This window comes from Python bivittatus, unplaced genomic scaffold, assembly GCF_059951505.1.
Source record: "Python bivittatus isolate LINGU-HERP-01145 unplaced genomic scaffold, Pbiv_v1 ctg000610_np1212, whole genome shotgun sequence".
Lineage (NCBI taxonomy): Eukaryota > Metazoa > Chordata > Lepidosauria > Squamata > Pythonidae > Python > Python bivittatus.
The window spans coordinates 58,549,248-58,566,279 of NW_028277088.1; the positions used below are offsets into that span (position 1 = coordinate 58,549,248).

Here is a 17,032-nt window from a genome sequence, read left to right on the forward strand (position 1 = left end):
GGTCCAGTGCAATTTGGCAGAGAGATGCTTTTTATTTCCCAGTCTAGGGCCGAGAGAAAGTGACTGGCCCATAGACAGCCAGCTAGCTCCCATACCTAAGGAAGAGCATCTTAACCACTACACCATTTTAGTGCTCACATATATACATTTATAGAAAAGTTTTATTCTAAAACTTTGAAAGCTAATTACTTCTTTATTAGTCTACGCCCAAGGCTGAGGGAAACTTTAACCATAGAAAAGCAATTCAGACATTTTCTTAATCCTTTATTTTCCTGCCAGGTAGGTAATCTGCTAGGGAATCTATCAGTGGCAAACTGTGATAAATGTTTTAGAGCCTTAACTTGGGGAATCACAAGATCTGCCTTTTCTTTTTATGCCAATCTGCTATTAGCGTATTGCTTTACATAAAGGGTTGTTCCTGGTTGGAACCCAAAAACGTCAGCCAAAGGCAGGAAATAATGACTGCTGTGATAATGATACTCAATGATCCAGGAAGGCTTCAAGTACTAAAGCTTTCTAAATGGATTGTGGAAGAGGTGCAGAAATTATTAGAGAACTCCTTGATTTGGAGTTTCACAGATTGGGAAGTGAGTGATTCTCAGCTAAAGGCAATCAAATTTTCAGTAAGGAGAATAAAAATACTATAGCAACCATACTGTTCCATTGGCACAGTCAACTACCACTGTATGACAATCTACTCTGTTGTATTTTATGAAACTACTTTAATTCCATTCCATTTTATCTCATTTATTTCATTCCATATAGCACTGTGGGAATTTTAAAAATCCTAAAAACTTATTTCTCGTCTCTTCACGTACATCAATTTCCTTTTAACATACAACCTAAGAAAGAGATGTGTTGAGCCCAAAAGACAGCTCCAGGAGTGTACAGTACAAAATGTTTCAAATTCTTAAAACTGATTTGTTCTGAACATTGCCAGAAAGGTTTCAAGCTTAAACCTGGATTGTTTCAAGTTCAAAACTTCTGAGTAAAGACAGAGCTGTTCTGAACTAGAAGTATGGGACATTTCAAGTACAAAATATTTTGGACCCTTCTAGTTTACCACTTCCGTCAGCACTTTGCCAACTGGAAAATGTTATAATATTTAAAATATTATGCTATTGTGCTGTATTGCTAATTTTTCTTTTCCTTATATGCCAAAGAAATATGCCTGTATCATATGTCCCTTACCTCCTTGGTGACTTAATGAGATGCGACTTGATTGTTCTTGGAATCCAGGTTCCACTAGATCTCGCCGTGTATGTGCTGATGTCTGATCAACAGTGTCCTAGAAATAAACATCAAAAAAGAAGAAAAGTATTACTGATAATTGCCATGAATAATCTTTGTTTTCCAATGTTTGATGAGAAATGTAATCTTCAAAGCAGTAAGGAAACAGTAATTGTATTCTAAATTGAAAACAGAGTTTTCACAATATTCAGAAGTTGAAAATGAAATGAATTATATTGCCTTATATAATGTCCCTCTATTTCAGGTAAAAAAAACTTAATTTGAAATAAGGCAGTCACAAGTTTTATCCTTGATCAGATCTGTAATTAAAACACTTTCCTTTTTTTGATTTTCAGGGGAGCAAAGCTCTCTTGTGAGACCTGGTAACTAAATCTCAGTAAAGCAAAACCATGCAAAGACAATATGCAACAGACTTCACCTCACTTCAACCTAACTAATTATACAAATATTATTACATTTGACCTCAGCACATAAAACCTATAAACATTCATAACTGCTATATATAATTTTTATTAAAGACATTTTTGAAAGAATAAAAACAAAACAAATTTTCTGGGGGAGATAGGCAGCATATAAATTCAATAATAAATAAATAAAAATTTTGAAAGAGAAAAGTAAGGAGAATAAAGTAATAAGTGGGGAAAAAAGTACAAAAAAAGAAATCGAGACGAGAAAGAAAAGTTATAAAGAAGCAGCTTCCAGTCTTCTTAACAGCAATTACAAGTACATTTATACTTTACTCTCTCTCTCTCTCAAGTTACTCATTCATAACTGCATAAAACACCACCCCAATATAATGTATAAATGTTCTACTTCAACTTTTAATATATACATTTTAGGTAACAGACAATTTACAGTCAGTTGGTAGAACAGGATACTTGCAATAGTGTGTTGGAGCAGAAGGACCTTAATTTGACCCTGGTAGGTCATAAAACATGATTAAGAAAGAATACAGGCTCAATCAATATCAATTCAATTACGCCTTACTTAAAGTGGTACCTCGGTTCACGAACTTAATTTGTTCCACGATTCTGGTCACAAACCGAATTGGTCGCGAACCGAATCAAATTTCCCCATAAGGTTCAATGTAAATAAAGTTAATCCGTTCTGAACCATATGTATTTTTTTTAACCACAAAAATATGAAACAAAGTACGGTACAGTACAGTATGAAGAGACAGAACACTAACCTTGCTTGAGGCGACACCAAAAAGCTTCACAGCAAGTGTCTGTCTGCGACTGCGATCTCGCCTAGAGGAAGCCACGACCACGTGTCAGAGGAGGGAAGATGGCCACAGGTCGTGTTCATCACCCTATGCGGAGTTCGCAAACGAAAGCAAAAATTTGCGAACGCTGCTGTTCTCGAACCGAATTGTTTGTTAACAGAAGCGTTCGTGAACCGAGGTATTACTGTATTTAAAGACTCCAAATATGTACTCTTATTATTTAAAAAAAAAATCAGAATCACAGTGGTGAAGCAATATATTCGAGATGTACAGAATACACAAGACCAAAGTTACCCTACTCCTAGCACAATTTAAGCAGCAGAGTAAAAGCAAACCAGGACTGAACTTCCGGTTCAACCCACAAACCCCAAGTACTTGGTTTGCAAACAAATAGGATTTTTCTAACAGTACACATACAGAAACAGTCCCTGGAATATATTTCCAGTACTAGGACCACATCCTAGAAGATATAAAACATATAAGGAGAGGAGAGAGGAACTTGGTGCATGAGAGCACATCTAATTGATGTGCAAAGAGAGCACATCTAATTGATCAATTAACAACCATTCAAAGTTACGACAGCGCTGAAAAAAGTGGCTTACAACTGGTCCTCATACTTATGACTGTTGCAACATCTCCATGGTCACATGATCAAAATTCAGGCACTTGGCAATTGGCATGCATTTACGATGGTTGCAGCATCCTGGGTTTATGTGATTGCCATTTATGACCTTCCCAGGAGGCTTCAGACAAGCAAAGTCAGTGGGGGACGCTAGATTCACTTAACAACCATGGTGATTCATTTAACAACCGCAGCAAAAAAGGTAGTAAAATCAGGTGTGACTCACTTAACCACACTGCTTAGCAACAGACATTCCAGTCCCAATTGTGGTCATAAGTCGATGACTACCTGTATATTGAATTACCTCTCCATGACTAGGAGTTGTAGATAAGATTGTGCATTAGAATGCAGTTTCTCAACTAACAGTGAAAGTATACTGCAGAATTCTAAGTACAACATGATTCCTCTTTCCATTCCAAAACTAAGATGACTGTACTTACCGAGTCCTACACTAACAGCTTATATAGCTGGAAAATCAACAACAACCAAATAGACAAGGATTTCTCAGTATTGGCACAACAGGCAACAAATGCTATAATCAAATTTGCAGCTATTAGGACAATAACTATATGTGGGGAGCAGTTAAATTATTTCAAGTCAAGGTGATAAATCTTCTCTCATAAGGCACACAGTTTGTGCCTATAATGACACATCTGCAATCTAATGCTAGCATGCCCCCTGCCCTCCCCATAACATATGCTCTGCTTTAGCTAGAGATTCCTTGTGCCTTTCTAGAGGCCAGAGAGTTTGCCAGCTGAAATACAGGCTGAAACAAGTCCCTAGTGCAACCTGGTTGATAAATGTTCCTCTTCTTGGAAGAAATGAATAGCTGCTTGATCTGGCTCACTGGAGAGACCCAAGCATTTCAAGGAATGAGTTGAGACTGGTTACAAATGGAGAAACCTTCCATGGCTACATCCCATCTTCATGTGAGGCAGCCAACCAGTTCCTTCTCGTCACTCCTTTTCCAGTGTCCGTTAAGTCCTTTATCTAAAATGGCACTGTATCCCAGAGAAACCACTGTCCCCATTTACCCAGTATAAGCAATGACCATAATGGCTGGGAATTTGAGAATTGAGAAGGGCAGAATATGGGTATATGCAATATATAATCTCAGAATTAGACTTCCTAAATGTCAGTTTTGAGTGCAGCCTTATTTTTTTAGTCATAAATTCAAGCTTTTTTGTCTAAAGAAGCTTTATGCTACTATTACCTATTCATCTGCACATTAGCCAAAGCAGCTTTGAACCTGTATTTTTCACTATAGCTAAAAAAGGCAGCTGGTGATCACATCTAAATGGATAGAGGAACACGGTCAAAATGCTGGCAAGTGTCCTGTCCAGCTTCAATACTGGGAATAAATGTTCTGTGTACACATGGATGACACTTGCAACATCATACAATGTCCTATATTTAGTGTATCCTTTTACCTTCTTCCTTCTAATATTTAAGACATTCAGCATAAAAACATACCTGACTTCAGTTAATACTGTACTAACTGAAAAATTATGTTTATACCTTACCTTAAACACTTGAAATAAATAAAATTTTAAATACCACAAAAAAATCAGAAGCAAAGAACTAGCCTTGAGCACAATATACAGGAAATTAATGATGCCATAGTTCCTATTCCTATATAATTCTTATGCCTACACAGTTCCTATGCCTACTATTTCTATTCCTGCATAGATTCTATGTAATCCTGAGCATCTGCTCTTTTAGTATAAGGCAACAGGCAATTTCCTTTAATAAACTACATTAGTTTATTGCTCTTTATCAGCCTTCCTCTTGATCTGAAAAGATAATACTTTGCCACCAAATCTTTATTTTTGTTAGTTTCCAGCACAGATCCTTTAATTCAGTAAATCAAAAATTTGTGTTCTATTGCTCAAATATTCCAGTGCTTTTATTGATATATTTTGGAAACATAAGTTAGCATGATGTTTTCATTTTTATTAGGAAAGAGTCTGGGATTTCAAAATGATCAAAGATTTATCTCTAGGCTGAACTAGTGAAGTTAAAAACTCCACATTTCTACAATTTGTTGTTTGCTACACCCACACTGAGAGGATGAAAATAAAGGAGCTGCTTCCTTTCCTTATAAAATATTTTGTTAATAATCAAACACACACACAGAGACATACACAAAGACATACATACATATACACACACACTTTCCATGCAAAAGTATCTTAAAGACAAAAGTATCTTAAAATTCAGTAGAAGAAAAAACCCTGCCTAATCCCCAGGAAAATACACACAGATGCTGACTCCAAAACAAGCAGCCACTCAGTAACCCAACCCCACCCACACCACACCACACCCCCAGATCTCTATAAATACCCACAGAAGGGTCACTTCACCCTGGGCACAGAGAGAACTGCTCCTGTCTGTGCTCCTGCACTCTGAAGATGCCGGTCACAGGTGCTGGCGAAACGTTAGGAAACAAGACTTCAAGACCACGGCCACACAGCCCGGAAGACCCACACCAGCTATCTTAAAGACACTTACAAAATTTAAGTTGTGCAATGAGAATATATAGCAAGAACTGGGGAAGAGAGAAAATAAAAACAAATCATCCAACATTCACATAGAAAAGATCCGACTGAAGAGAAAGGTCTTCAAGAGACAGTTAAAAATGTTAACAGCAGGCACCTCATGAACTTTAGGGGAGAGGATACTAGAGTGTAGATGTCACTACACTCTAGCAAGCAAGCAACTACAAGATAGTACATTGTGAGTTTATACACACGTGGTAGGGCCTCCCTTGACAATCTCAGAATGGTATCCCTAGTCTCAAGTTTTTAGGGCCTTAAAAGTCATTAACAAACCCTGAACTGGTTTGCTAACTAATTGGCAGCCTGCACAATAACTTCAACATAGGTGTAACATGTACCTAGCAAGGCATTCTGCTCAATAACCTGGTTGCTCCGTTCTGCATTCACTGCAGCTTCTACCATAAAAATATTCCCAGAGAGAATGAATTAGAGTCATCTAAAAATGAAGTGACTAGTGGACAGACAGCAACAACTAAGCTCTCCCTTTCAGGAAATGGAAGTATTGGTGTATCAGTTGAAGCTGGTAGTAGGCCCTTCTGACAACAGAAGTTACTTGGGCCACCAGTGCCATTCCCAAATCACATGCCTGTTCTGAGGGAACGCAACCTCACCGAGAACAGGTAAACTTCCCAATTTCTGTCTTTAGGAATTACTCACAGTCTCTATCGTGATAAGGTTTCAGTCTCAGTTTCCTGAACCTCATGCACTCTGTTACTACAATCAACGCTGGTACATATCATACATCATGTCCCCTAACAGGTGTTATGGAGAAAAACAGCTGAATGTCATCAGCACACTTACACCATTATGATGAATCCCCTCAGCAGCATAACAGAGATGTTAAATATCTTGTGGACCAAAGAATGCAAAAGCTGTCAAAGTCCAGAGACAGTCATCCAAATACTTTGAGACCAGGAGGAAAAGAGCCACTGTAACAAGGAAGAAAGACTGACATGACAGTATATTGGACTAGCACTGGTACGACCATGGTTTATCCATGAAACACACTGGGTGAGTTCATGCCAATCATTCACTCTTAGCTTCACCTACTTTTCAGAGTTGTTGTGAGCGGAGGGGGACTACAGATAGCAGAATAACACCCAACAAGAAATGTGATATATAAATGCCACAAATAACTAAAATGTTGCTGTTCATATTTTCCCAGGATTGCTAGTTAAATCCACATAGGATTTAAGCTATGCTGTTTATTTTCCTTCATATTAGCAAATCTGTTAGTCCTTTTTTTCTTTGTATTAAAGAAACAAAACAAGACAAAAATGTAAAATATACAGTAAGAAGAACAAATAGGGACAACAGCAAAACAGATAAGAAAAGGAGGAGTATCTGGGAATATACATACAGATGCAATTTAAAGGAAAAATGAAAACATTTTAACCAATCATGTTCAATATTTCTATTCAGAATGAAAACTGTATAGACAACAGTGATATATGACAAAAATATTAATATAACTACTAAATTATTATTAGGGTCACATTATTTTATCCTTCAGTGTAGTGTTTTTCAAAGCTCTTTACTATCTAGCCTTTTCAGTCAGAGCAATTTTTCATTTTTGAACATCAGTCATCCAATGAAATACTTATTTTATTTCTTCACGATCAGCAATAACAAATGTGGCAATTAAATTAATTAATGCCCTATGCTTCATCAATTTATTTTCTTTTGGAAATATGAATAATAATCCAATAGCAAGAGTACTGTTAAGTGATTTACTTTTTTTTTTCCCCAAAATCTTTTGACCAAAAAGACTAATCAGGCATTGCTACCCAAGATGAAAATATGTACCAAATTTCTTACCCCCACAACATAATCTATTGTTTACATTCTGAAGTTTACCGTTTATATAGCATACTTTTAGCAGGCTATAGTGCTAAATGAATTTTCTTCATGATCAATTATGAAAGACTGACTGAAATAGATTTAAAAGGAATACATCACAAATTCAGTATCAAGCAAAACAGTGTTTAAAATAACATTCAAGCTTCTATCTTTTCTTCGTATTTGTTTCTGAAAGCATTCCAGCTGAATGGATTTGTAAGAATATACCTTCTGTCCACTCCACCTAACTGGATTTCTAACTTAATATAGCAACTCAACAACTTTTGTAGTCTGATAAAAGACAGCTACTTAAGGTTATCTGCTGAAGATATTTAGGATTCAATATTTTATCTTAATGTTCTCTCAAAATAACTCATACTCTAGTTGTTAGAAAGTATCACAAATAAGAATCTTCCATCCACAATATGGGTTTTCAAGATGCTTACATTTTCCAGGACATTTTCTATTGGCCTAAATTACCTGATAATGCTATTATCTGAATCCAAATAATAGTTGAATTATGAAACTCCTTAACATCCAATTAATATAAGTCAATTGCAGGACAAAGTAGCTCAAGAGATTTATGTCAAAATTGGAGATAAATTCATCAATTAAGACAGTTTTCTAGGAATAGAATAATAAAATAATCACACAATCTAAATTTCCAAGATCTAAACATATAAAATTTTAATTCAGACCCCAATGGTATCAAGACTGATGTACTGTTTTAGGGAATAACCGGACAAGATATAACCTCATATTCAAAAAATCAGATCAACAGAGGTTTGTGGTATATTTATGAAATATAATAATCTGCTCAACCTTGCCTACTATAATTCCTTTAATATTTTCAGATCACTTTAGAGAATGAAAAGAGGTCCAAAGCCATTGACAGCTTGCTTCTCCATGAATCTGTCTACCTCCATTTTCAAACTTTAAATGCTACCACATGTGATGGCAGTGAATTCCATGTGATGTGTAAATGAATGCTTCCTCTGATCCTAAATGTCTCTGAGTTTAGTTTCAATGAGCAACTGAGAGTTCTTGTATTGTGAGAAAGGCAGAATAACTTCTAACAACACTGTCCATCCATGCACAACTCCATTCATGTCTATGTGAAGTTTGAATTTTTTGCTCCAAGCTGCATCACTGACATTCTTGAGACCTGTTCACCCAGTTTGGAGAGATTGTTTTGGAGCTCTTTCCAATCCCTTTTTACTTTATTGTCATTGGGGTAATAAAATCTGATGGTATCAGCAACAAACCTTCCTCACTGCTACATTCTAACACCAGATCATTTATAAACAAGTTAAAAAGCAATGGTCTCAACACTGAATCTTATGCGACCCTATTTTCTACAAATATGCACAATGAAATTGTCCATGTATACCAACTCTGTTAAATAAATATTTAAAAGTTGTATGTGCTAACAGTAAAGATGAAGATAATCCTCAGATGCTTTCAAAAAATATAAAACAAAACACTAGTACATTACATACAGTATATGAATAAGAGCTGATACTAAGCCAATTTAGCAGATATTGCTTATGAGAAACCCAAGGAGAATTAAGACCTTCCCTGAAAGCCTGTAAATGGGAGGCAGGATTGGGGAACTGTCCTATCCAACATTCCACAGCTGTGGGTCCATTGCTGATAAAGCTCTCTGTATTATGTTAGCTAGCCTGATTGCTTATCAATGGGCATGCAAAAAGGACCTTACTAGCTGGTAATAGGACAGGCTGACATGGGTGAAAATGCTTGTCCCAGAACTACTTAGGGTCAAGATTAGCACCTTAAAATTGAACTCAGGAACAACTAGAAACCAGTAGTTAGCACAGTATGGATGTCACATGATCCAACTCTGACAGCCTCATTGTGCAGTAGCTGGAGTTCCCAAACGATCTTTAAAGGCACTATTGTATGCAGCGCTTTATAGTAATTAGCCTGGATGTCACTGCAGTATGGATACTGAAAGCAAGATCATGACTGCAGACAGCACCATCCTTAACTGGCAAAAAGCAGTAGTGGCCATCACTATCATCACCATTTCCCCAGTTAGCACAGAATTCAACTTCAAAACAGCTGCCCACATAGACCTTCATATAAAAAGAAGAGCTTCAGGCAGTTGTACATATGACACCTTCTCTAAAAATTTTCCCCCACTATAACCCCATGAGAGAAGTTTGGTGAAAGGAGTATGACTGCTCCAAAGGTCATCTAATGAGCTTCCATGGCTGAAGGTGGACTTGAACCTGGCAATCTCCAGTCCTATCCTAACACCTTAACCACTATACCATACTTATAGTACAGAAAATATATAGCATATATAGCAATAAAATTTGTTGATAATAAGTCTTCAACAAATGGATAGGGAAATGAAAAGAGACCTAACATATGACAGTTCATATTTTTAACAAAAATCTATTTATCAAGAAATATATCTGTGATATTCAATAGTAAATGCGCAAGTGGGGCATCGCCATAAATCTGGGGGGAAAAACAGTTTAATTCTAACTGAATGCTTAGAATTAAAGCCACAGATGTACAGTATTATACAGCTTGTTTATAAAAGGAATGAAGTTTTACCACAAAATGTTCAGCACTAAACAATTACCAACTGAAAGCTGGGTCCAGTGCAATACAGAAAATACTCTGATGCAAAATTTATCTGCCAGGACAGAAAGCATATGGTTTATATACAACTGTATTTATTCTGTTTAAAACAGATATAGAATATAATAAAATTGCACATGAAGAATTTTATTGGCACTTAAGCAACTTTCCAAATGAGTCAAACTAAAATTCTTGGAAAAACTAAAACAAAAATAAGAAGTGAGAAATACAAATCCCATAAGGACTATTGACCACTGACAGAATTGAAACATGTTTCAATCTTCATCAGATTCCTTACAGTGGTTCAATGGGGGGTCTGAACAGGAATGGGGGGACTAGATGAAATGTCTTCCCTTCTTCAAATGTCAAAATAGCGAAGGCTATAACAAACTTTAGAGTCACAAATCATAAATATAGCAACCATTTATGGGACACATTCTCCATTAATTGTATAAAGAACTAAAAATAAATTATCAAACTCCATAAAAAAATAGTGGGAAAAAAACTTTAATTGAAAAGAGGTTCAATATTTCATCAAGACAATACAAGCATACCTCCAAAATCAATCATAAAACACTTATAGGAAAAATAGTTAAATGTTTTGGAACAGCCTTCCCAGTCCCCTATTTGAATATAATTGAAAATTGATAGGATGTTCTCAAACGTGCATGCAAGAAGACATAAGAATATTTCCAGGCTAGAAAACCTCTGCAAGGAGGAAAAAGTTCCAAAACAAGAAGAGAAAGACTCTTAGCTGTTATTTTGCCAAAAGAGATGTTACAAAGTACTGACTGAAATGACAGCCAAACTTTTGTACCTGTCATATTCAATGTTTTCTTACAGTACTGTATTTTGAATCTAGAAACAGCTGCATGTAAATCCTAAGCAGGCATTCAAATTTGCAGAAAGACGCGTTTAACTTCATGCCATGTAGAGGCTGTGTCAGCTTGTGTTCACTTAAGGACTCAATGAAACATACAGTTTGACCAGGGATGCATAACTTTTGCATATAACTGTGCATCTCAAATGAAATAAAACTCCAGTACTGAACAATGCCTTTGCTTTTCTAACACCACAGAAAAATGTTACAGTGTCATTCTGTGTAATCCAAAATGCATAGCCCATAACTGATTCAAGTATAACTGAATAAAGAAGAAACCAGATGTTCCCCCAATCACTAATAATGAATATATGATCTACAGGAATGGAGGCAATACAATAGAATTTCATTTTAATTGATTAAATGGAGGAAGAGTTGCCTGTTATTCAGATACCTCCATTGAATTGAAAAGTAGGGCTTTCAGGGGATTTATATAATTTGTGTGTTGATATCAGTGAAGATGATGGAAATTTGGTTCACTGAATGCAAAGTCTGGTAAAGTGAAGTCTTGCATATAACAGCTCTTTCAGACTCCTTTGTTTGTTTGTTCGATCTATATCCACTCTCCCTTTTCCCCCCCAATAACTTAAATCACCATGCAAAGCACTCCCTCCTCCAATTTTTCGATACGACGACCTTCTGAGATAGATGAAACTGAGAGAAACCACTCCAAAATCACCCAGCAAGTTTCATGGCTAAGAGTGGAATACATTGGTTCTCACATGGACAGTACACTGTAAAAGGAGTGCCTGCTCTTGATATAAAGTTTAACCTAGTTCTTATTGGGGAACTGAGATTGTTATGTTTGGGATAATTTTCTGCACCACATACATTATATTTCTCAACACAGAAAACTCTAGTGTAACATTTTCTATGGCAAGGAATGTAGTATTTTGGTCCAGAACATTCAATCACTCAAAACCACATTCCCAACGTGACAGAGGGCATCCCAGACCACAAATGTACCCTAAGTTGTTATCCCAATGTACCACTAATTACTCAAGCATGGGTGAGCAAAAGATCACAGCCCAGCCTTTTTATATGTTGTCTTTCCTAAACAGAACTTACTGAAGCTCAAACATAAAAACGCTGTCTGTGCAGGAAAGGGTGGACAGAATCAGCTACTTCATCACAGTATGTGAACATATGACAAAGGGCAAGGGCCTGAACTGGCTCCAGACACATAGTCTGAAGAGCTAGTGCAGCACAGAAGCTGAGGATATATCCGAAGTGCATAACTCTTGACAGCACTAAGGGAAACATTTGAATGTGAAGTTGTCTGAATTGGGATACCAGCAGCTGCCCCAAAGTGAAAGACTTAAGAGGAGCCCCATTCTGGGCCAGTAAGGTGTCTAACCAATTAATGGAAAATCTTTATCCCTGTGGTCTGTTTCTCACAGTACCACTGAGCTGGAAAAGGCCATTCAATTCAGACACATCCAGTACCTCTTGCTCAGTCAAGGAATTCATAATGCACCCCAACAGGTAACGGTACAGATGCTTTTTGTGACAAAGACTGTATAGGCATTTCGTTCCAAATGGTTTTTTATGTTCACATGAAATGTGCCTTCCTGAATCTTTAAACCCATAATTCCATATAATCACAGAGCAGGTAAGCACATTTTGGTATACAGGACTATTTTTTCTTCCTCAGTCTGTTCATCACAATGGTAAATATATCAAGTTCACTCACCCTCCTGTCATAGGAATCAGTTTCCAGTCCCTGGACTATTTTTTTTATTATTTTTCTGAAACTAATCCAATTTATCTGAATGCTTAAAACATTGCATCCAAAACTGGACACAATCCTCAAGATGAAGTCTGACCAGAGTACAAAGTAGTTTGGAATGATTGTTCCTTTGATTTGGAAACTATAGTTCGATTTATACTTCTACAAATTCAATTTGCTTTTTTGGTAGCTACATCATGCTGATGACTTACTGTATATTAAGCCTACAATTCCAAAATCTTTTCAAGTGCCCTAGTGCCATGCTGTGTTGTATTCATCTCCCACCTGTTCATTGAGATTTTTTTCCCCTTAAATGAAGGCATTTACTTTTTTCTGTTAAATATCATTCTATTGTTCTCTGTCCAGCTTTCTATCCTATTAATGTAATTTTGCTATTTCTGTCTTCTTAGATATTGGCTATTCAGCTCAAGGTTGTGTCATCACCAGGTAGGCAACATGATACAATAGGCAATATGTCCCTACGGGTCTTGGGTGTACTGCCCAAACCGCATACCCCACCTAACTTTTAAAAAATGAATAAAAACAAAGTTCAATAGGAAGGTGACACTCTAAAAAGCAACATATTATCTGCTAGCACTTACAGCAATGCCCTTGGGCTTCAGACAGGTTCCACCAGTATGGCAGAAAGCATTCTGAAGGGCATCTGGTAAACTGACATTTTGTGACTAGTCGTGCCTATTTTGTGAATAGATACATTCCCCTTTGAGTGGATCACTGTATGCTCTTAACTCTCTAAACGTGCCAGTGGCACCAATCTCTAATTTAATAAGCATTCCCTCACCCCTTCCTCTCCAAATCATTAATAAAAATGCTAAAAAGCGTAAGGCCAAGAACAGAGCCTTGCAGTATCCAAGCAAATACGTCTTCCAATCTGATGAAGAACCACTGATATATACTCTTCAGCTAATTATGGATTTACTAACTTGTAATGTTATCCATCCTACGTGAAACTAGCTTTCTAATCAAAAACCTATCAGAACCAATGCAGCACCCACAGAACCAGTTATATAGTTTTAATGCCTCTCACCTGCCACTAGGTGGGCCACTGCACTTTGCATCTATTGCAATTTCTGATTAATCTTCAAAGGCAGCTCCATATAAAGGGCTTTACAGTAGTCTAGCTTCAAGGTGATAACAGTGTGGGTTGTGGGTTTGCCTGACAAAAATTAATGATGAAATTAAAGCTTTCCACATGGTCATTGTAACGTATACATAAACTGTAAAATGTCTGCAAAATATGTTTTAAAACTGGGATATAAAAGTTTGTGAAGAGTTGCTTCCAAGCTCTGTTCCTAAAAGCAGTAGTTTTTTTTTTAATATCACATATTTACTTTTTAAGTAAGGATTTCCCACATATACAAGATGTTTTACTTATTCACACCTACACATATTCTGTCTAACATTAAGATAACAGAGAATCCAATGCATTGTTTTGCTGTTTATATTAGCAGCATAGGGCATGGGATGGAAGGGACATATCAGTTAAATGTTTTCCTCTAGGTTTCTTTCAGTCTCTTCATGATGAATTGTTCTACTGGAATAAGAATCAGTGATTATATCACTAGAGAATAAAGTGTTCAAGTGACTGTGCTTGATTACTGCTGTGACTCCTGATTGCATAAGAATAGGAGTGCATGCAGTTAGTCATCCTATTTTTCTGAGAAATTCTGGAACTACAATCTGAACTTCCAGGAACACAAGGTAAGCACTGCCAATTCTCACTGCTGGATTTTTATGTTTTAAAACCAGAGAAAGACAGAAGTTTGGAACAGCCTCCTGGAAACACCAGTAGTAAGAGGCACTTTCAGCACCACAAGATTAGAGATCATTTCCAAGGGAATGCATTTGAATGTTAAAAGCATTAAATACAAGTTCTGCCCAAATACATTATTATTTCTTTCAACATCAACAGTTAAAATTCTGTGCTCCAACTAGGGTAATATTAAATTTGATCTAACATTAACTGTAACACAGAATGACAAATGAATTAAAACTTTGTGGGGACAGATACAATTCTTCAATATGAAAATCCAAATTCCATAGTGACAGCTGGGGAATGGGACTGGCCTTAAGTTTAGGCAGTGAAACAAAGAGTCAAGCAGAAAATGGGTCAACCTTATGCACATCTACATGATATGCTCAAGATTAAAAACAGAATTTAGCTGCAGAAAGATATGCACAGATGCATAGAGAAGCCCTTGATTACCAAACTCAGAGAAATGTGGCAATTAGGTCAAGTACTGGAAATTGCAACTTTGCTAGCTTCCAAAATGTAGGTGAGAATTAGGATGGTGTAGAAGTAATGATATACTATCATCCAAGATATATAGAGATCTGTTTTCAATGCCCACTTAACAAGCAGTTCAGAGGATGACCAGGGCTATTCTCTGTCTCAGAATAATCCATCCCACAAGGTTGTTATGAGAGTACTTGCAATGAAGATACAGGCAGCAGGGTGAGAAATATGGTGTTCTGAGTATCTCTGAAGAAAGATAAAAGAAATACAATCCTAGATTACCTGCCTCCAAATCATTTAAAAATTTATCTTTTGTATCTTATCCTTCCTTCCAGGAAAATAATGAAATAACACATGGAAGGTACTGAGAAGCACTAGGTGAGGATTATAGTTAGAATCCAACTGGCAGGCATCAGATTAGAGTAGGCTGATTTAGGCATAGACATGATAATTTGTTCAAGGGCAAAGGAGATTATGCATTCCTCCACCTGGAAGGGGTTGGGGGGCAAAAAAAATGGCATACACCACAGACACATTTGTAGTCAATGTAAGACTTCTTAGCGTTGTGATCAACTGGCACCAGTCACAGAATATGCAATGGGTCAAGAATGGACAGTGGATATGAGAGACACATACAATGACAGAAATACAGAAACATATTACAAACAAATATTCTCTATCAAATATCTTCTAACCTTCTCGATCCTGAGATAGGGCACCAATAAATCCCACTGAACTTTAGAACATTGTAATATATTGTAGAAATACTATTCTACATTTCTCTCCCAAAAAGCACTATGATCAGAGAGCTCCATAAAAATAATTCACAGCAACTAGAAGCTAGAGATCTTGGATTCAAAGTTACTCTACTCCTGTATCTCTTATCTTTATCTCCTTTCCTCATATGAAAAACTTCATCACTACGTGCCTATGAATTTCTATAATGCTAATGAAGGTTCAAAGCATTTGAAAATACACTTTGAAGCCTGATATAGAAAAATCCTGCTTCAATCTGGACACTTCATGAACTTGTCCAAATCTGTCCAATTTAGTATTTGGCCAGATCAAATACTTAGGTCTACTAAACTATAGTTTCTAAAACATCATCAAGTGCAGACCACATCTCACTTGAAATACTGCAATACACTGTACATTATTAGACTGTGAACAGCTGTAGCCAACTCCAGTATCAAAAAAAGGTCATTGATTTAATATTAGCCTAATTTAATGAAAGATACTGTCATGTGAATATACAGAGAAGGGGTTGAATCCAATTCCATGTTAATAAAATCAGAGAATTCTAGAGTTGGTCATCCCACATCAAGTGAGAAGGGAACAGCTGAATTCCACTGACTCAGAAAGACAGGAGGAAAAGGCTTGGAATTTAAATCTTGGAGCAGACATACATACATACATACATATATACATATGGACTGATTGCTCTATTCTTCAGAAGGAAGACATTCTGCATAGATGTGACTTCTGTTGTATCTGCAATTTAAGCATATCTTGCCATGTATGGTTTGAAGTCTGACAGGTGTAGGGAAACCTAAATATCTGAAGAACATCTAGTGCCTCTGCACACGGGAAATCCCTCCACTCTTGACTGCTGAATGCCCCAGATGGGATGCTTCACTATTCTTACAAGAGATGCCAGGAGTTGAACCTTCTGCCTGTGAAGTACATAAGACCTTTTCGAAATGGCAGCATGATAAGGTATCACCTGCAGTTTTGATTTTTTGAAGATTTTGACAGTTTGGACTGCAAATGATGATAGTAATAAAAGTGATGGGCTTATGGCAAGTTCCACTGATTGAGCACAAAATGAAGTTTAGCTATCTGAGATAGAAACATTTTGACCAGATCATTGTCCAGAGTAGGGGCCTCCACAGTGACAATCACTGGCTTCAAAACAGTGGGCACAACTGGGCAACTGAAGCCTTTTTAATGTACATTACATGCACTATACATGGAGTTCAACTGCCCAATCGTGCCTGCTAGTCTGAAGACACTGACTCCTACTCCAGATGTTCCTGACCCAGAGGCCCAACCGTAAAT

The 17,032-nt window shown here is 36.8% G+C and overlaps 1 protein-coding gene across 4 annotated transcripts in view; it reads right to left on the minus strand.

Annotated features, from left to right (window-relative positions):
* Nucleotides 1-17,032, minus strand: part of GRB10 (growth factor receptor bound protein 10) — a 119,505-nt gene that overhangs the window by 56,604 nt on the left and 45,869 nt on the right. For all 4 annotated transcript variants that reach the window (XM_007425657.4, XM_025165057.2, XM_088150123.1 and 1 more), the window contains exon 3: nt 1,192-1,288. In XM_007425657.4, coding sequence (XP_007425719.1) covers nt 1,192-1,288 — 97 coding nt within the window. The remainder of the gene's footprint in view (nt 1-1,191; nt 1,289-17,032) is intronic.